This window comes from Triturus cristatus, chromosome 6 (assembly GCF_964204655.1).
Source record: "Triturus cristatus chromosome 6, aTriCri1.1, whole genome shotgun sequence".
Taxonomy (NCBI): Eukaryota; Metazoa; Chordata; class Amphibia; order Caudata; family Salamandridae; genus Triturus; species Triturus cristatus.
In genome coordinates, this window is record NC_140589.1 from 1,815,349,958 (window position 1) to 1,815,372,083 (window position 22,126).

The window sequence follows — 22,126 nt, forward strand, 5'->3', positions numbered from 1 at the left end:
GGCAAAGGAAAGGGGGTAGGGGCAACCAACCAACCATGCAGGACCGACAAGAGAGTCTGTGGCAATATAACAGACCATTGATGGCAGAAGGAAGAGGTACTGGCAGTACAGCCATACATGCCAACAATCCCGATTCAGGCAGAAAACTCTTGTCATTTTATTGCCCAAAGGGGCTTTATTTTATCTGTCTCCTGCCTAAAATCTCCTCTTTTTCAGTGTAAGTCAATAGGGAAAATCAATTTCCCAGGTTTTTGCCAAAATCTCCTTCTTACCAAGTTCAAAATGTTGGCAAGTATGGTACATTGGATTACGGAGGGAAGGAGAAATAGGGTAGGGACATGGACTCAGATAACATAGGGCAGGAGGGAAATGGGCATGAGCACCAACCTGACCTTATGGGGCAGGCGTCACGGGTTGCAACAGCACAATACTTAACATTGGGCAAGAGGGACGACAGTGCAGCACAATAGACCACGGAAAGCAATAGGGAGGGAGATGAGGGGACAGGGCCATGCACATGGACAGCAGAGAATAGAGGAGAAGGAGTCAAGGGTAACAAGCTGACCATGCCGGACAGACAAAAGGGACAGTTGCAGTATAACGGAACATGAAGAGCAGGAGGGAGGGGGTAGGAGCACGACACTGAACCAGACAAGTCAGGAGGACGTGGATAGAGTCCTGCACATGAAAAACTTAGGTGAGCGGGCAAGAGGGCAGAAGCAGCAATCTAACCATGGAGGGCAGGTGGGATGGGCACTGGCACTGGAAGCACAACACACCATGGAGGGCAACAGTGAGACTATAATGGCATACACACAGACAACGGAGGGAAGGTGGTAGGGGTTTAGGGGCAGCAAGCTGACCACTTAGGGCAGGTGGAGATCTATGGCAGCACAGAAGACCATGCATGACAAGCGGGAGGGTAGGAAGGAGGTGGATGGGGCTGCAAGCTAACTGTTCAGTGCAGGCTGGAAGGGCAGTGGCTGAGCAACAGCCACACAGGGCTGTAAGAATGGAGCAGGGGCATGGACTTAGACAATTAATGGCAAGGAGGAAGGGGAGCTGGAGCAGCAAGCTTGGATGGGGACAGCACGATGCCAGGCCCTGCATCTAGCCCCCCAACCCACTGTGCATTGCAATAGGCATCTTTCTTAATGTTAAAAAAAACCTATAAATTCACTGGAAAATGGTTACAAAGACATTATAGTTAGGAAATAGAATAAAAAATAGAATCAAAAAAACTTAGAAATTCACTTACGAACCAAACGTTATATGGACGTTATAGTTCGAATTTTACATGCACAACACCATATAAATTCAGCTGTTAGAGTTGTTTCTAGTAACTATAACTTGTGTGTGGAAGCAAACTTTTCATCGGTTTCCCTATCTGTTGTGAAGGGGGCAGGGGAACAGATGAAAAATTGTTCCCGCCGGCAGGGAGCAGCATCTTTAGCTGCTATCTGTGGGAGGGAGCAATGCCGGCACCCGCTGGAGGTGGGTAGCCGACTAGAACCGTGGAGGCATTGGATCTTCCCTGCGGCCTCCAACAATTATGAAATTTGTACCCCGGGTTGGCTCTATGGCACACACCCGTTATTGGCTGGGCCCCAGGCAGGGACCCTGGAGCCGAAATTGCCCAAGGGAGGGGAGCTGCGTGGCCCCCATCCCAATTATTGAGTGGATAGGGCCTAGGTAATGGGGAATGGGGCCCCAGGGCCAATATTGGCCCAGGGACGGAGGCTGCATGTGTCCCTAACCTTTCAGAATAGGGCCCCAGGAGATGGGGTCCCTGGAGACAAAATCAGCCCAGGAAGTAAATAGGCCCCTGGGGATGAGGTCACTGGGGCCAATATTGGCCCAGGGAGGGGACTGTGTGCCCCTTTCCCCCTTCTTAATGTGGCAGGACCCAGGAGAGGGGGGCAGGGCCAGAAATCAGCCCAGAGAGGGGAGCTGCGTGCCCCACTCCTTATTTATGTGGGGGATTTCTGCATGTGGGAGGAGCAGAAGCCGCTTTCTGGGTCAAGGAGCAGATGCCACTATCTGGAATTACACTTTTTATTTTTAACCTCTAAGATACACCTCATTTTACTGTCTGTGAATTGTTTGGGTCTGTTCTGTGACAGTAAGTGAGGACGCATCTTCAGGTCAGGCCTCTTTGTTTAAATCCCTTCTCTACAGAAAGTCCCCAATTGGCTCCAATTGAGAAAGACCATACACATCTGTTTCCCTGCCTGGGATTCTAACTTGGAAGAACATGTTTTTACTGAATTGGCAGAAGGTTAAGAATGTCTGACTCAGCTGTTTTGTGTAATGGTAAAGTAGAAATTGAATTAAAAAAAAAAAATCTTTATCTTTAAAACACATGAATGAACTACTAAATGATTTTCATATTACCTTTGCATTCAGAGGCACTAGCAACCAGCATTAGGCAGGAGAAGAAGGCGTGGAGTAAAGCTTTCATCCTGTCAACAGAAATACAAAATACTGATAACCTTTATAACATAAAAAAGTCAGAAACAGAGCAGCATCCTCTGTTCGGGGAATCTGTGACATACTGACAAGACACGGAACAACCGTACCCCAAAAGAAAATACAAATATATCATGTTTGTCTTGGTTGAACAATGCCCATCGATTAAAATATCACTAGCCTATTAAAATTCAGTTCCTTTATAGACATTATTTTAAAACACTGTGTTAAAGGACACAAACCATTCCAGGAGGATTAGCAGAGACATCCGTCCTTCATCTGAGGTGGTCCATATGGCAAGGTAATGCACCACCAGCAGAGGGCAGTAAAGAGCTCTGTATTGCAGTATGGACCATTCGTCTCTGGGGCGCTGATAAGCTCTTGCACCTTTCTTGATCATAGAGGTTCCTGTGGCATGGCCAGCAGGTCAGAGTGGAGGTTCTGCCACTCTGGTTTTTCCCAATGGGCTGCTTTCAGAGCACTATGGGCTACAGTAACAGAACCATGGCCACTTGTCTCCTTTCTTGTTGCGTCCTTTCCCACGGTAGGCTTGTGTGAGCATCTTTGCAAAAGCTGATCTTGGTAGCCAGTCCAGTCGGGATGACTGGTGCAAGCTATATTTGACAATGGTCTAGTTCCTCGACAAAGTTCTTCATGTCCTCTCCAGGATCTTGAAATGCTAGCGTAGGCCAGTTATAGGCCAATGCTTATGCTATGCCTTGTAACCAGTGTTTGTATAGCACAAATCTGTAAGTGGTGAATTAGTTTTTATGGGTTGCCCACAAAGCAGAGCCTCACATGTTCCTGGCTGCGTAGCTACACCACTGGCAGTAATGCACACCAGACAGCCCAGGTATGGGTGGCAATGTACAATCCAGACTACCCAGTCATAGTGCAAGAAAAGTAACTAGGCCCCTTTACTAGGGCGCCATCTCTGTCTGTCAGCTGCCCCTGACACCTCCTTGGACAGCATCTGCTGTATTAAAACTCAGTACCATTCTCATTCACATATTATTGTATTTGCATTCCTCACTGTATTTCTGTAAGTTAACACCATAGCCATAAAACGCATTAACAAAGCCAATAGGTTTGGCCCTTGTATAGTTCATGCACACAAAGAGACAACATGCAGGGACCCCAAATTCACTGCTACCCTCACATAGGCACATCCATCATGATGCACCCACACTGGCATATTCCTCACTCTGCACTCACAAAGGCACAACCTTCAACCTGTGGGCCACTTCATCTACATTCACAAAAGACAATGTTAATCCTGAAGCCTCACTGGCTCACCCCTCCTATTGCACTCACTTAACATGGTGGCTATACTGCACTCACACAAGCACACTGCCCACACATAGGTACACTGCTCACTAAGAAGATGCAGCATTTGGATAGATGGTGGCATAGGAGGCACAGGTTGAGTATCTGCTACATCGGGCCACTGGTACACATAAAAGCTTTTGAGGTAAGCTACATTGAAGCCTGCATGTCCACTGAGGTTATCTAATCACCCATTAGCCACACTTGGACAAGCACGGGGGACTATGTGAGTCGGATCTTTGTAGTTTTTTGTGGGGAAGAGACTTGGCATCAAAAATATTCCCACCAGCCTTCTAATAAGCAAGGTGGTAGTTGTTTTTGCAGTACAAGCATATGCTAAAATAAATTAAGAAAAACAAAAAAATGGCAACTAAATGTGGAGGGCATGTGCTTCAATATAAAATTTAAAAATAAAGCTTCACTCTGGTCTGCCTTCTTGGAACAGGAAAAGTGTCTGCAGAGTATACAGAATACCGCGTCAAAATGTTGGCATGGTTCTGAAGCTTACATCAGTGATGCCTGGTGTCCTGCATAAGAGAGTTGTTTAAGCTCCAATAGCAGAGCACCTGCTGGTACTCTCATTACTCAATTAGCACTAGTCGGCATTTGCATGGGGTGCTGGGGGACGAGCTAAAGGTAATTTCTCTGGAGTTCGGACTCCTCTGAATGCAGAGTGACACCTAATAAGTAGGCAAAATAATGTTACTCAGACTACCTGTCATCCTACAAATCAGCGATTGACTATGGGGCAGAGTCAAACATTGACAACAAAGCAAATGGCTGAAGAGAGCTGATCCACTGCCGAATTGTATGTATGCTGTTCCGAAGAGCTGAGCTAATATATTAATGACACGCTTTCTGCTGAACAACTGAAAGTTGGCATATACAAAGTCCATTTTCTCTAAGCAAGATTATGCATGATTTTTGCAAAAATATGAGGCTGGTGAGACAGCTAAACAGTCTTTTGGTTAGAGCAGAACACAGAGAAATAGAGCACAGGGAGCAGGAGTACATGGGGTCCTTGGTTCACATGCATAAGACACACAGCACTAGTCAAGAGAATCACAGTTTTCTCAGAAAAACACTGAACAAGTGTGGTATTGCAGGACAAGTGCAAGCTTCATTCAAAAACATGGAACCAATGTGGTACTGCAGGGTCAGTGCAAGCATTCTTCAAAGGCATGAAACACGTGTGGTGCTCAAGGCCAGTTCAACCTTGCCTCAAAGACATAGAACAAGTGTAGTACCGCAGGGTTAGCCAGTGCAAACTTCATTGAAAGACATGGAACAAATGTGGCACTGCAGGGCCAGTGAAAGCTTCATTAATTTGGGGCTGATAATTTGAACTTGCACTTTACTTTGAACGGTGCTTTATCTTTGCTGCTATTGCTGTTTTTACTGTGTTTAATCTTTTTAAATCGCGCTTGCTTGCACATTGCTTTTTGGCATTAAACAATTTGGGTCACACAGAGTTTTTACGTAACTCCGCTTTTCGGGGTTTTCCTACTTCCGGCTGTCTTCCGGTGTGCCAGCGAGAGGCGCCATTTTGTTTTGTTTGGGCGCTCTCTAGTCTACTGGCCACCGGAGCTATTTAAATGCACGCTGCGCGTTTGCAGGTGCTTGGGGGCTGATAATTTGAACTTGCACTTTACTTTGAACGGTGCTTTATCTTTGCTGCTATTGCTGTTTTTACTGTGTGGGGACTCTATTTTAATCTTTTTAAATCGCGCTTGCTTGCACATTGATTTTTGGCATTAAACAATTTGATTAAACAATTTGGGTCAGACAGAGTTTTTACGTAACTCCGCTTTTCGGGGTTTTCCTACTTCCGGCTGTCTTCCGGTGTGCCAGCGAGAGGCGCCATTTTGTTTTGTTTGGGCGCTCTCTAGTCTACTGGCCACCGGAGCTATTTAAATGAACGCTGCGCGTTCGCAGGTGCTTAGGGGCTGTGAATTTGAACTTGCACTTTACTTTGAACGGTGCTTTATCTTTGCTGCTATTGCTGTTTTTACTGTGTGGGGACTCTATTTTAATCTTTTTTAATCGCGCTTGCTTGCACATTGGTTTTTGGCATTAAACAATTTGGGTCAGACAGAGTTTTTACGTTACTCCGCTTTTCGGGGTTTTCCTACTTCCGGCTGTCTTCCGGTGTGCCAGCGAGAGGCGCCATTTTGTTTTGTTTGGGCGCTCTCTAGTCTACTGGCCACCGGAGCTATTTAAATGCACGCTGCGCGTTCGCGCAGCGGACGAGCGCAGCGGGCGCGCCTAAGGCAAGCCCGTCTGCGCCCGTCAGCATCTCGTCGGCGGCCGGGGCCAGTCATGCTGCCCCACAGGCCCCCGGTGGGTCTCCTCGTCGGTGCTTTTCGAGTGAGTCACTTAAACGGTTAAGGGGAATGTGCTGTGACCACCAGATGTATCCTAACTTACGAGGGACGCAAGATTTTGTTTGCTGGTCTGTGGGTTTCGTTTATGTCTTGAGCCCAACTCCTAGAGTAGTGCCATGAGGGTTCCTACTATCTCAGCGGCGCTGATAAATGTGCGCTCCCTGAAGAAACATCACTTGGAGGTGTTTGAGTTACTGGATGATAACTCGCTGGATCTTCTATTTATTACAGAGACTTGGTTGGACAGCTCCTCTGATCCTATAGTTTCATTGGCTATTCCCGGGGGGTATAAAATTTGTAGATCAGATCGGACTAAGGGGAGAGGGAGCGGTGTGGCTGTTATTTTTAAAGAGAAGTGGGAGCTCGGTAAGTGTGATTTTAGTATTTGGGGTGGCTGTGAAGCCCTTGATTTTAGTATTCGTTTCTCAGCTCACTTTACGTTGGGAGGTTCCCTGATTTATCGTCCTCCAGGCCTGGTAAAATCTTTCCTTCAGGCCTGTGATGAAGCTGTATCAGTGCGGGCTCTTTGTTTCTCCCATTATTTGATTATTGGAGATTTTAATATCCATCTGGATCAAAGAGATTCGAGGGACACGATAGAGTTCCTTGATATTTTTCAACTAGCGCAGCTTCCCCAATGGGTCACCCAGGCAACCCATCAAGGGGGCCATACTCTTGACCCTATTTTTTCTAACTTCTCTATCAAAGCTAATGACCCACTCCCTGTCTCTTGGTCGGATCATTACATAACTTTCTTTTCACGGGAAGTAGCCTGTTCGAGCTCCAGATCTGTAGTCTGTCATAAACCCCCCTTTAAGAAAATTGATCCTGCCAAATTTGCTATGGCATTGGAGGACAGTAGGCCGTCCCTGCCTCAGGACTTGGATGGGAGCCTTGCAGCCTTTTCCAACTGGATGCGGGGTACCATGTCTGCAATTGCCATCCCCACTTCTATGAGGTGCTCTGGGGAGTCCCCTTCCAAACCATGGTTTACAGCTGAGCTGATACTTTTGAAGTAGGACTGTAAGAAATTGGAGCGCTCTTGGTGCCTCAGTAAATACTGTCTGGTGGCTAAGGGTCGGCTCAGGCAGGGCCAGAACATTTATTATAAGGCGATCTCCCTAGCTAAAAGGGAGTATTTTGCCACTCGTATTGACCAGGCCCATAACAACTCAAAAGAGATTTTTGCCATCGTACAGAGATTTATGTCTCCAACAGCACAGAGTAGCGCTCTGTCTGCAACAGAGGCTTTTGCGATACATTATCTAAATTTTTTCGGGATAAAATCCAAGGGATAAAAGACAGCTTTGCACGACTTGGTGCTCAATCGTGTTCTCCCTCATCGGAGTTGTCTTGTTTTCCCATTCCTGAGGCTATCTCTTCTAATCACTTCTTGGTTAATTTTTCTCCGGCTGATCTTTCCTGTATGTTGAGGATTTTGAAGGGTCTGAAGTCTGGCTCTCCGGCGGACCCCTGCTCTGCAAGATTATTGGCCTCGGTGGCAGATGTGGTGAATTCTGAGGTCAATAGTATCATTAATCTTTCCTTGCGTGATGCTAGGGTGCCAAGTGTTTGGAAGCAGGCTAAAATCCTCCCCCTACTGAAGAAATCTACCCTTAATCCCTCGATTCCGGGGAATTATAGGCCTATCTCTCTCCTCCCGAGCCTTGCTAAGGTGTGTGAGAAGATAGTGAACAGACAGTTGTCTGAGTTTGTGGAGAGGGAGGGTCTCTTACATCCTGCACAGTCGGGCTTCAGCCCCTCCTTTAGTATGGAGGGAGCTTTGGTGGAAGTGACAGAGGCAATTCGGGAGTGCCTTGATGCCGGTGGGAGAGCAGCCTTGGTGCTGCTCGACCTGTCGGCTGCTTTTGATACGGTCCCCCATCCCCTATTGCTAGACAGATTAGCGGAGATTGGCATTGTTGGGTCAGCCTGGGGCTGGATTAAGTCCTTCTTGGAGGGCTGGGTTCAGCAAGTTTGGCTAGCTCCGGCTGCTTCCTCACCTCAGCAGGTCTCTACAGGGGTTCCTCAGGGTTCATCCCTTAGCCCCCTGTTGTTTAATATCTACCTTACTCCTCTCGTTATATTAGCGGAGGGTTTGGGGGCTAAGGTGATTGCGAATGCTGACGATACTCAGCTATTGTTTACTTGGGATAAGAACGCGGCTTCCGTGACCCCGGTTCAGTCTTGTCTATCTTCGGTCTTCAAGTGGCTGGCGAAGGCCCAATTAAAATGTAACGAAGACAAGTCGGAGGTTCTGTTGTTTGGTAACTTCCCTATTGGGTTTAGAGAAACGATCTGGCCAGTCGAGTTTCCACCTCCATTGTCCAATAGCCAGATCGCAAAGAATCTTGGAGTATGGTTTGAGGGAAATCTCTCCTTATCTAGTCAATTTAAGAGACTCGCGGGTGGCTGTTTTGGCCTCCTTAGAGTCCTGAGAAGAATTTTCCCGCTGCTCCCTCAGGCAGCACGGGAATCTGTGGTACGTGCGCTCATTCTCTCCCGCTTGGATTATGCCAATGCGCTCTATGTGGGGATTCCAGCTTATTCCCTCAATAAACTCAAAGTGGTGCAGAATACGGCGGCCCGCCTTTTAGGTGGGATTTGGCCTAGGGATAGTGTGCGTGGCTATCTTTGCACCCTTCACTGGCTTCCAGTAAGGGCGCGAGTGATGTTTAAATCTCTCACTATAGCCCATCTGGCACTGTATGGTCTAGGGCCGGGCTATTCGCAGAAACGGTTCTGCTTCTATGTCCCAGGGGGGATACTGCGCTCGTCGGTCCTCAGGCTGGCGAAGGTCCCTTGTTTTCAGAGGCACCGTTTAGGTGGTGCTTCCTTGGCCGTACTGGCGGCACGAGCATGGAATGCACTTCCTTTGGTACTTCGCTGTGTGGAAGATCCAGCAGTTTTTTAAAAACGGTTAAAAACCCATCTTTTTTATTAAAGTCAAGTTATGCTTTGTCTTCTCTCTGCTCGCGCCGGGACACTCCTTGGAGTATCTGTGCGCGTTAGAAATTCAAAAAACATTAATTAACATGGAACAAATGTGGAACTGCAGGGCAAGTGCAAGCTTCCTTCAAGGACATGGAACAAGTATGGTACTCAAGGACAGAACAAGCTTCAATCAAATACATGGTACAAATGTGGTATTGGAAAGCCACTGTAAGCGTCCTTCGAAGGCATGAAACAAGTGTGGCACTATGGAGCACAATTTAATACCCTCCTTTATACAATGAACAAACAGGATTTCAGAGTTGGTACAAGTGTAAGGAACAGGACTGGGGTGTATGAGTGTAAACCTAACCTGCAGGTATTGCAAGATTTCCACAAACAAAACAGGTACAGTGTGGGGCAGAAGTACATGCTTCCCTCACACCCATATCTGGTCAGAAACAATGTAATCTTCCCTTACGTACACAGAATACGGACAGCATCTGCAGCAGTTATACAACACACACACACGCACACACAATGTGGAGCAAGAAGCATTTGGCAGCAGTGCAAGTTCCCCTCACATGCAGCACAGAAACAAGATGGTCAGCAAGCTAAGACAGCCTCACATACAAAACAGGTATCATACTGGCAGCAGCACCTAAGCTTGTTTCAGGAGCAGACTACTCTATAAAGAATAGAGATGGATGACCCACTGAAGGTTCAGATGCTAGCCTCTGGTTCAGCTTAAGTTCCTCTTGAGCCCCCAGCCCAAAATACACTGAGCTTTCTTGCAGGGGTGTAACAGACACCCACATAGCCCGTGCGATGCGGGAGGTGGCCCAGTCTTCTCCACAAGAAGGGGACCCTCAGCATGTCTAAGCAGATTGTCTCTCGAAAGCAGCAGCAGTGTCTAGTATACTCTGAGCTGACACCACACCAGACCGAGGACTGAAAAGAAACAGATTAATTTATGTGTTTCTCTTTAGTCCTAGCCTGCCAGGCACCTAACATGAGTGGGTGGGGTCCCATTGAAGGAGAGCATCCTCAACAGAGCACTGCTCCTCTCAGAGGGGAAGAGGCAGCACAGAAATGACTGGAACAGACGTAGGGTTGCTACCTTTCCCAGAGGAAAAAAATGCCCGCTCTCTCTCTTCGTGTTTTAAGATTCTGCATGGGGTTGCACATGATTCTTAAGTAGAACTTTATATATACCAATCTGTATTCATTTAAACATTGCCTTTCCGTCATTGTTCACTTAAGGTATAGGTCAGGGGCCATTAGGGCAGCTGAAAACACATTTTAAAGTGTTTTCATCTTACAGTTACTGTGAGAAAGTGCCATCTTTCTTGCATGGTATGCCCCCACTTGTTGCTGAATTGCTGAATGCACTTTGACTGAGTGTGCCCTGGACTCCTGCCAATCAGGTGCCCAGGGCCTATGTTCCTTCCCTAAAACATCAAACTCAAATTGGCAAACCGTGGCCACATGTCAGCCCCTGGTAAATGGTACCCTAGGTAACCAGGGCCTTGTGACCAGGGAAGGCCTCTAAGGGCTGCAGCACTTATTGTCCCTCCCTTAGAGGCCCTGTACCCTAACACAAACACACTGCCCTTGCAGGCTGAGTGTCTGGGTACAAGACAAAACAAAGAGTCGACATGGCACACATCCCTGTGTGCCATGCCCACAACCTACACTGCCCTGGCATACATCAGCCACCCATCTAGCTGGGTGCCCTATTATTATTATTATTATTATTATTATTAAAACTTATATAGCGCACAGCTACCCTGGGGCATCCCGGCGCTATGAACAGTGCATCGACCGTGGGACCATGGAGTAGAGATAGCGACTCACCGGGGAAACAGATGTGTTTTCAAGTCTCTGCGAAAACGCAGGGTACAGGTCTCAGCGCGGAGTTTTAATGGGAGGGAGTTCCAGAGCATTGCTGTATGCACAGAGAATCGCCTCCCTCCCGTGCGTGATCTTTTTACTCTCGGGACCTGGAGCAGACACCTCTGGTCAGACCTCAGTGCTCTATTCGCTTTATAGGGTACTACCAGGCTCCCTAAAAGAGGGGGCCCGCCGCCCTGGAATGTTTTATGGGCGATGGACAGTGCCTTGAACTGTACTCTCTCCCGCACCGGTAACCAGTGCAGTGCCTTGAGAGCGGGTCTGGCGGATTCTGTCCGGGGGATACCCATAAGGAGTCTAGCTGCCGCGTTTTGCACCTGCTGAAGCTTGTTAAAAGTCGATTCAGGGGCGCCCAGAAACAGACTGTTGCTGTAATCAAGGCGAGATGTTATCAAACCCTGAATCAACAACTTCCTTGATGGAAAAGGAAGAAGCGGAAGAATTTTCCGCGCAGCCCGCAGCAGGGCAAAACAAACTCCCGCAGTTCTTTTGGCGTGAGTTCTAAGGGAAAGATCTTGCTCCAGCCAGACTCCTAAGCTCTTGATCTCCTCTTTCATGGTTGGAAAGTCACCCATACAGCTTGGCCAACATGAAGGTGGCAGTGGTGGCGCTTTGTTTCCAAGCAGCATGATCTCTGTTTTAGAGCCGTTCAGCTTCAGGGCTGAGCTGCTCATCCAGGTGTGGACGTCCGCCAGACATGAGTGCAACAAGTCAGGGTTCTCCACCAGTTGAGGAAGGGCGACCACCAGCTGAGTATCATCAGCGTAGCTGACGATTTTGATGTTATAAGGGGTCACCACATCCTCCAGGGGGGCCATGTAGACATTAAATAATGTCGGGCTCAGGGACGAGCCCTGCGGCACCCCCCACTGGAGAGAAATAGATGGAGACTTGTTGCTTCCTTCCCAGACCTGATAGGAACGGTCTTCCAGAAATGAGCAGAGCCATTTCAGGGCGACACCTGCCACACCCACCTTTGACAGCCGCTGGGTCAACACCTGATGGTCAACGGTGTCGAATGCCGCACTCAGATCCAGGAGGATCACTGCCACTGATCCTCCCGAATCTAAGATGCGCCTCGATTCCTCAACGGCCGCCAGGAGGGCCGTGTCGGTGCCATGGCCGGGACGGAAGCCGGTCTGTGAGTCTCGGAGCAGGCCATTTGACTCAAGAAAGTTGGACAGTCGATGGTTAGCAAGTTTCTCAGCAATTTTGCTGAGACCTGGCAACAGAGAAATGGGCCTGAAATTGGCCAGCTCAGTCGCGTCGAGGTTAGAATTTTTTAGAAGAGCCTTGACCACGGCTTTTTTCCAGGTGGGTGGCACCAAACCACGAGAGAAGGAGGCATTAATCAAGTTCGTAATGGGCCCAACCACAGCGATTGCCGCTTGTTTTAGAATTTTAAAAGGGACAGGGTCCATGGGAGAACCGCTTTTTATGGAAACTATAGCTTTTAATGTTTCACTTTCTGAAACTGGGCCGAACATGTCAAGGGAGAAGGGACCCTCTTTTATCCCCACAGGGAGGGGTTCTTCTTGAATCCCATGAGATATAACCACCTGGGGTAAAGAGTCTAGTATTTTTACTATTTTAGTATGGAAAAAATTAGCCAACTCCTTACACCTCTCAGGGTCATGGGTGACTGCTGGCTCAGGAACTTTTAGCAGTTCTTGCACCACCTTAAAGGTCTCCCTGGAGGAGTTTGAGGCAAGTTGTATTCGCTCCTCAAAAAATTGTGCTTTTGCCAGGCGGAGGGCCGCTTTATAGGCTCTCATCGCTGTCCAGTAATCCTTGCGCCTGGCCGCATCAAATTTCTTCCTCCAGGCCCTTTCCAGTTTCTTACATCCTTTCTTAAGCCGGCGGAGCTCATCCGTGAACCAGGGGGCAGAACCCACTCGTTTCTCCCTCTTCTGTAGGGTTTTCACCGGTATGAGGCCATCAAGCGAGGCAGTCAACCATCGGTTGAGGTCAGCATCTCCTTGAATCGGGTCTGCCTCAGCTACGGGTTGTGAATTTACCAGGGCCTGAGTCCAGTCACCGATCGATAGTCTCGACCATATACGGTCCACCACCACCTCTTGAGGTGCCGGTTTAGAAGGCAGATTGATTTGCCATTCCATCGACACTAAGGAGTGATCAGACCATGGGAGCGGAAGAGCTGGTCTGGCCCTCAGCCGAGGGATGTTCGAAAATACCGGATCCAGCAAATGGCCCTTCACGTGGGTGGCTCCTGAGTTGACTAACCGGAGCTCACAAGCCGATAGATCTCCTTTGAGGTCTGCTGCAATCATGTCCGCCGTGTCCTCAAAGTGCAGGTTCAGGTCCCCTAGCACAATGAAGGAAGATGTGGATGTTGCCAAGAGGGTTACCGTTTCCATCACAGAGCTTACAAAGTTGCCGACCTTACCCGGGGGTCGGTAAATAAGCAGGCCAGCCAATGTAACCGTTGGTGATACCTGTATGGAAAAGTGGCAACTCTCACAGTCTGCCACCAAGCCCCTCCAGACCCTACAGTTAAGGTTATCCCGATAGATAACGGCAAGTCCACCCCCTCGTCCCTCAGGTCTATCCAAATGACCGATAAGGTAACTTGGAGGGAGGGCAAGTACAATGTCCGCATCAGAACCAGGAGTAATCCACGTTTCCGACAGAAACAAGATGTCTAGTTCGTGCTCTTGAATAAGGATGTTAATTTCTACGGAATGACACGGAAGTGACCTGCAATTAAGCATGCCCCATAGTAAAGTACTTGTATCAGGAGGAGGATGAAGCAATGCGTCCAATCCTCGTGGGGGGAGTGTCCGCGCACCCAAGTTGGTAACAGGGTGCTTTTCCAGGGGATTGATGCGTAATGCAAGTAACTCCTCTCGTGAGTAGATGATACGCAGTGGTAGAAAATTTGACATAGTGCCATGCCCTAAGCCCGTCTGAGCCCGGACGAGCCCAGACGGGCAGGACTCTGGCTGGACTCCGGCGTGGGTCCGGCGACTCCGCTGCGCATCTCCGCTGCGCGTCGTCATAGCGAGCTTTAAGTAGGGCGTGGAGTCCGGTCTGCGAAACTAGTGCGCTGGCCGAGTGTCACCACGAGGAGTCCCTGCCTCACCCAAGATGGCGGACGCCGTTCCGAGAGTGTGTCCAGAGAGCTAAGTGAGTCCGCTCCCAACAGCGGTGCTTATTAACTTTTATGTGGGGGTAAGCGCTATATGTCCGGTCGAAAAACACAATTTACACCTTAAAAACGGGATAATATTAAAAAAGCGCTAAGCGCTACCAAAAATAACAACTAAAGTTTTAAAAGCGCAAGAGCGCTGACCGGTATCGTGTGAGCGCGTCAAACTCCTCCTGGAGCGCGGTGCGAGTGCCTTAATTCAAGCCAGTGGCCAGTGGTGTGGGCACAGGAGCATGAACCCGTGTCCCTACAGTACCCAGGTCTATTCCTGGGCACTGTAAGTGCAGTACTGCCATTTAAGAGTATATGGTACTGAGAGCTCGTCAAACACGAACTCCACAGCACCATAATGGCAACACTGAAGACTGAGAAGTTTGGTATCAAATTTCTCAGCACATTAAACCCGCACTGATGCCAGTGTGGGATTTAATGTACAAAGCACTACAGAGGGCATCTTAGAGATGTCCCCTGAAACCTAACCTAAAATCCACGTCTGGACTGAGAGGCTGCCTAGGCTGCCACACAGCAGACATGTTGCTGGACCCCTGGGTGGAGAGCTCCCCCTCTCCTGGGCCTGCAGCAATGCACATCCAGGGCGAGGTGCTAGGTCTCCTCCCCAGGATGAGCAGGGGGAAGCTTCAAAGGCGCCTTTGTGAGCTTCTCCAGGCCACTTTCTGTACTCAGCAACTGGCCCCCATCGGTTCTGACCCCCACTCTGGCGGGAAGACTGGCCGGAAACCCCAAGTAAGGACAGGGGATGTGCCAGCCTCTGCCAACCCCACCCCTCAGGTGGGGGAGGCGAGGTGAAGCACAGCTCCGGGCTCTCGCCATCTTGAAGATGGGAAGCCCTGCCCAATCAGGACTAGGTTACTGCCCCCCTCCCACAGGAGAGTGGCAGGATAGGGAGTGTCAGGATTGGTCTGTGCCCTTTACCTACCTGTAACGCCTCTAAATCTAGTATTTAGGGGCACCCTGAACCTTCCTTCCTTAGATTCCAGATTCTGAAAAAGCAAAGAAGAGCAAGAAGAAAGAAGACCTGCCATGCAGCTGCTAAGAAGAGGAAGACACCAACTGCTTTGGCCCCAGCCCTCCGGCCTGTCGACCCTCGAACCTGCTCCTGCTAAATCCCGGCACCTCTTGTGGCCAGCAACCTCACAAACCCCGGAGGACCTGGCTACCTTGTGACTCTGAGCATCTGTGGCTCTGCTCAAAGCAAGTTTCTAACCCCTGGCATCAGCCCGGAACCGCGAACCCTGCACACTCTGCACCCTCCAAGCCTGGCCTGTGCCAGAGTGAACAAAGACCCAGAGTATGTCCCCCCGGTGACTGTGACCCCGAAACCGGCACCCAAGGACTCACCTCGACGCTCCTGACGACGCCTGCAGGCTCAGAACCAGGTACCCCACCAACCATGATCAACAGAGGGTAAGATTTCCTGACATCAAAAGGCACCCCTGCACCAGGCGCCCTGCAGCCCCCTGTGCCCAACTCCTGGGTACCTATCTATCCTCCAACTACCCAACTTACCTCTCAAAGTGGTGGTGGCACCTGAAGAATCTTCGTCCCGAGCTTGCAGCCTTTGTTCATCCTGGAGCGTTCCCTTTGAAATCCATCGAGTGCCCGAAGGTTCAAAAGCACCCTGCACCCAGCCGCCCGAGTGGCCCTGGCAGTGTAACTTCTACTCCATTTGCCCTGAGCAAGTGACCAGGATCCCAGCTCCCACAGCCGCGTGGCCTGCTAGTCAGCAGCCACCAACCAAAGCCCCCCTGCTTCCCATAGGATAACATTGGGCCTAACTCAGTCAGCACCCGGCTGCCCCTGTGCCGCTGAGGGTGTAACAACTGTACTTACCTGACCCTGGGAGACCCCTGAGTCTCTGCCCTGAACCTTAACTCTGCCAGTCGAGTACTTACCCAAAAGCAGATAACCCTATTTTCTTCCATAGGGTAACATTGACTGGTTTCTTCTGAAATTTCTTCCAATTGTGGAGTTTCTAAAACTTAAAATATTCACCTAAAATCAACCGAGTAACGAAAATGGAAATACTCACCTGCTATTAGGAGAGATCCCAGTGCTGGATCTTGGTGCCCAGCACTGACCCTGAAAAGTACTCACAACCGTACTTACCATTAACCCAATTTTCTTCCTTAGGAAATCATTGACTTTTTCTGTGAAATTTCTTCTAAGTGTCGATTTTTGCAAACTACAAATATTCTTTAAAAATCGTACCAACTGTGAAAACGTAATTACTTACCTGTTTTAGATAGATGCTCCAGTGCTGAGCCTAGGAGCCCAGCACTGGATTACAAAAGTAACGAGAACACACTTTACCCATAACTTGAATTTTCTCCCATAGGAAACCATTGTCTGCTTTTCTAGGAAATTTCTTTTAAGTGTCAACTTTTAAAATAGCAAAATATTGTTTAAAAATCACAGCAGTAACTTAACTGAATTTACTCACTTGTTTCCAAGAACTGTCCCAGGACTGAATCTAGGATCCAGTCCTGGAGTTAGGAAAGTAATCCTGAAACAATCAATTGCAAATAACTTAAAAACTCCCATTGAGCTCAATGTATTATTGTGTTTGAAATTGTGTTGCCTATTGCAACAACCTGTAACTATTACCTACAAAAGTCGACTGCATATTGCAAAAGTATTTAACTAAAGCATTTCATTCTGAGAAAGTATATTTTAATACCTATTGTTGGTTCTAAAATAAAACAACCATATATTTTTTAAATAAACCATTGGCCTGGAGTTCAGTTCTTGAGTGTGTGAGATCATTTGCTGACTTTGGGCCATATGTAGGTAGCATCACATTTACCGATTCATAAATACCGAATTTTACCGATTCGGTATTTATGAATCGGTAAATGTGATGTAGGTAATAATTCGGTAAATTTTACCGAATCGGAAAAATTCGGTAATTATGAATCGGTATTTACCGATTCGGTAAATACCGATTCGGTAATGGGGGAGCATATTCAAGGGTGGCAGGGTGTCACATTGACACCCTGTTGCACCCCTGAATCTTGCATGTGTGCACATGTGGCGCACATACATGCCCTAAGGGCATGTATGTCTGCCACATGGCACTCTTAAATCTGCAAAATATTACTTTTTGCAAGGTATTCGTTATTTATCACCAACCTGTATTTGGTGGTAAATAACGAATTCTAAATACTAATTTTCACTCTTTAGAGTGCTCCCTACATAGCATTTCTGGATTTGGTATTTACCGAATCGGTATTTTACCGATTTCTTAATTTCCGATTCGGTAAATACCGAATCCAGAAAATCAGCCCCCTACATCGCAAATGCCTAAATACCGGTCGGTAACGGGATATCTACCGAATTTCGGCCGTTACCGAGCGGTATTTGGCTTCCTACATGAGGCCCTAAGTGTGTACAACAAATACTTTACACTGTCCTCTGATATTGCCATACTGCTCGACCAAGCTACCACTTTGGAGAGTAAGGTTATATCTAACTTTAACCTCTGCCAACCCTCTGGGGACTGTGGACTCTGTACACACTGTACCTATTTGGGAACAGTACATACAGAGCCACTTTCTCACATTGGTGGATCAGCGGTGGGATACAAACTTGCATTTGTTGGACTACTTGTTTACCATCTGATCACACGACAGAACTCTTAAATATGCCTTTAGACTTCTGATTGTTCTTTTCCAAAAATACTAAAAGTCTTGGCAGGGCCTTGCTTAAGTCCCATTAGAATTTTAGAAAAATAAAAGTCACTATAGTCAGGATAGAGGATTAGAACTGTCAGTTTAGAATGACTCAAACAAACCCAGCTATTAGTGAAAATAATAACATGGACCTGGTGGAGGAGCTCGACCTCACACCTTACTTACACTTATCTTTCAATGAATTGAGGTCCCTATGCAAAATTAAAAATTTACCAATGGGCCTGCGTCCAACCAAACTAGGGCTCCATGAGTTCTTGGCTCAGTATGCTAAGGACCACCCATCTGAACAGGGTGCTGACCAGTCAGATGAGGAAAGGGAAGAAGAGGAGGAGGATAATAACCCCCCCCCCCCCACACTATTCCCTAGGGAGGAAAGGGCTCCCATACCTTTGAATCCAAGAATTAGCATCCGGGAACCTGGAGTTCACACAGGTGAACCAGGTACCAGAGAGATCACTGGGGGACCCACCAGTGAAGAGGACAGCCTTTTAGCAAGGCTGGCCCAAAGATTGGATCTGGAGTCCAGGCTCCTGGCTCTAGAAAAAGAAAGGAGAGAGATGGGTTTAGCACCCATCAATGGTGGCAGCAATAATAAAAACAAGAATAGGGAGGAAACTTCTGATCCTAAAATCCCCAAAGGGATTGTCCCTAAATTTGAGGAAGGTGATGACATCACCAAATGGTTCACAGCCTTTGAGAGGGCTTGTGAAATAAGAAGAGTAAAGACACCTCTCTGGGGGGCACTCCTTTTGGAACTGTTCTCTGGTAACTGCAGAAGCAGGCTTCTGACCCTCTCTGGGCCAGAGGCAGGATCCTATGACCTCATGAGGACGACTCTGATTGAGGGATTTGGGTTCACTACTGAGGAGTATAGAATTAGATTCAGGGGGGCTCACAAAACCCAGATGCAGTCCTGGATTGACACTGGATGGTTGGTTAGCTGGACATGGTGTGCATGATTTTACTGGATTGTACAATTTTTTCATGAAGGAACATATATTAAGTAATTACACAAATTAAAAATTGCATCAGCATTTGGTAGACCTAGGTCTAATTTCTCCCCAAGAATTGGGAAAGAAGGCAGACCACTGGGTCAAGACTAGGGTGACAAGGACAGCCACTGCGGGTGACCAGAAGAAGGTGGTCACAAAACCTCCCCAGGGGAAAGGTGGTGAGAATCCCCAATATAAAAAGTCTGAGCCTTCCAAACCCAAAAACCTGTTCAGGGGGTGGGACCCAAACTACTCCCTATGTGCCTCAACCCTATAGGGGGAAGAACTTTGATCCCTTAAAGGCCTGGTGTAATAACTGCGAGAGGTCAGGACACCTAACTGTAGATAAATCTTGCCCCCACAACAAAGCTCCTAAGGCACCCAGTACAGCTACTCCTGGGGCAGCAAGTATACAGATGGGATCAGAAGTGTACCCTGAGCTAATCTGGGAACACACTGAGGCAAGTCTAGTCTCACTGGGGGAAGTGGAGTTTGCCACTGTGCTGTGTGGCCACCCAACTTAAAGAAATGTTTGCAGTACCCCTGGGTGAATGGGACTAGGGTAGAAGCTCTGAGGGATACAGGTGCCAGTGTCACTATGGCGAAGGACACATTGGTTTCCCCTAGGCAATATTTGATAGGGAAAACTTACCCAGTCACCAATGCTGACAGTGTCACCACTAGTCATCCCATGGCCATGGTGACATTAGGCTGGGGGGGGGGGGGGGGGGGGTTACTGGCCTGAAACAGGTAGTGGTCTCTCCAAAGTTGCCAGCTGCATGTCTGCTAGGGAATGATCTGGAAACCTCAGCCTGGGCTGAAGTTGAGCTGAAGGCCCATGCAGCCATGCTGGGCATCCCTGAATTGGTGTGTGTGCAAACCAGAGCACAGAGCAAGAGGAAGGGTGAAAAAGGAGGTCTGGAGCCTGAAATAATTGGCCCAACCAACCAAGAGAAAAGGTAAGAAGACTGGGGAACCAGCTTCTGTACAGCAAAACATTCAGGACCCCTCTCCACGGGGAGAGGATTTGGATACCCCTGAGGGAACTGAGCCCATGGAGCTTGACCCTTACCAGGTTGAACTCTTGGGCCCAGAGGGACCCTCTAGGAAAGAGCTGTGCCAGGGTCAGCGAGACTGTCCCAGTCTTGAAAGCCTGAGGCAGCAAGCTGTTTCAGAAGCAAAGGGAGATGTCAGTGGTACCCACAGAGCTCATTGGGAAGAGGGATTACTGCATGCTGAGGCAAGAAACCCCACTCCTGGAACCACCATGAGGGTGGTAATGCCACAGAAGTACAGGGAGTTCCTCCTAACTTTGGCTCATGACATCCCCCTAGCTGGACATCTGGGGCAATCCAAAACTTGGGACAGGCTAGTTAGTCACTTTTACTGGCCCCAGATGCACCAAAAGGTGAAGGAGTTTGTCAGCTCCTGTGTTACCTGTCAAGCCAGTGGCAAGAAAGGTGGCCACCCAAAGGCCCCCCTAATCCCACTACCAGTGGTGGGGGGGCCCTTTGAAAGGGTAGGAGTGGACATTGTGGGTCCACTTGAACCTCCCACAGCCCCAGGGAACACATTTATTCAAGTAGTAGTGGATCATGTACTAGGTACCCTGAAGCAATTCCACTTAGGACCACTAGAGCTCCTGCAGTAGCCAAGGCCCTCCTGGGTGTCTTCACCAGGGTACGGTTTCCTAAGGAGGTGGTTTCAGACAGAGGTTCCAACTTCATGTCTGCTTACCTGACACACATGTGGAAGGAGTGTGGAGTGCAGTACAAGTTTACTGCACCCTACCATCCACAAACCAATGGCCTTGTTGAGAGATTCAACAAGACATTGAAAGGCATGATCATGGATCTCCCTGAGAAACTCAAAAGGAGATGGTATGTCCTGTTGCCATGCCTGCTTTTCGCTTACAGAGATGTACCACAGGAGGGAGTAGGTTTCTCACCCTTTGAACTTCTGTTTGGTCATCCTGTGAGGGGACCACTTTGTCTTGTAAAAGAGTGCTGGGAGAGGCCTCTTCAAGAGCCCAAACAAGACATAGTGGACTATGTGCTTGGCCTAAGGTCCAGAATGGCTGAGTACATGGACAAAGCATCCAAAAACCTTGAGGCCAGCCAGGAGCTTCAGAAGCACTGGTATGACCAAACAGCTGCACTGGTTGAATTTCGACCTTGGCAACAGGTGTGGGATTTGGAGCCAATGGCACCAAGGGCACTCCAAGATAGATGGAGTGGCCCTTACCCTATCGTCGAGACAAAGAGTGAGGTCACCTATTTAGTTGACCTGGGGACTAGCAGGACACCCAAAAGGGTTATCCATGTGAACTGCCTTAAGCTCTACAATGACAGGGCTGATATCACCATGCTGATGGTGACTGATGAGGAACAGGAAGCAGGGAGTGAACCTCTCCCTGACCTCCTCTCCTACAGCCCACAAGATGGGTCAGTGGATGGTGTGGTCTTTTCAGACACCCTCTCTGCCCAACAGCAGACTGACTGCAAGCAAGTCTTGCAAGAGTATGCTAGCCTCTTTTCCCTGACCCGTGGTCTGACAAACTGGTGTACCCATGATGTGGACACTGGTGACAGTGCACCTGTCAAGGACAAGATCTATCGCCAGTCAGACCAAGTCAAGGAAAGCATCAAAGCTGAGGTCAGCAAGATGCTGGAGTTAGGGGTCATTGAACCCTCTGAGAGCCCCTGGGCTAGCCCAGTGGTTCTGGTCCCCAAACCTCATCAACAGGGTGGAAAGACACAGATGAGGTTCTGTGTGGACTATAGAGGGCTCAACTCTGTTACCAAGGCAGATGCTCACCCTATTCCAAGAGCGGATGAGCTGATAGATAAATTAGGGGCAGCCCAATTCCTCAGTACCTTTGACTTAACTGCAGGGTACTGGCAGATTGGCATGGCCCCAGGAGCAACAGAGAAAACAGCATTCTCCACACCTTATGGGCATTACCAGTTTACTGTGATGCCTTTTGGGTTAAAGAATACCCCTGCCACCTTCCAGAGATTGGTGAACCATGTCCTGGCTGGGCTGGAGTCCTTTAGTGCAGCTTATCTTGATGATATTGCTGTCTTTAGCTCCACCTGGCAGGATCACCTGATCCACCTTGGTGAAGGCTTTAGAGGCTCTGCAAACTGCAGGCCTCACTATCAAGGCATCCAAATGCCAGATATGGCAGGGCACTATGGTATACTTGGGCCACCTTGTAGGTGGAGGCCA

The 22,126-nt window shown here is 48.5% G+C and overlaps 1 protein-coding gene across 1 annotated transcript in view; it reads right to left on the minus strand.

The window, feature by feature from the left end:
• Positions 1 to 22,126, minus strand: part of LOC146822080 (fucolectin-4-like) — a 160,623-nt gene that overhangs the window by 131,346 nt on the left and 7,151 nt on the right. The window contains exon 2 of the mRNA XM_085613177.1: positions 2,395 to 2,462. Within this exon, the coding sequence (XP_085469303.1) occupies positions 2,395 to 2,462 (68 nt within the window). The remainder of the gene's footprint in view (positions 1 to 2,394; positions 2,463 to 22,126) is intronic.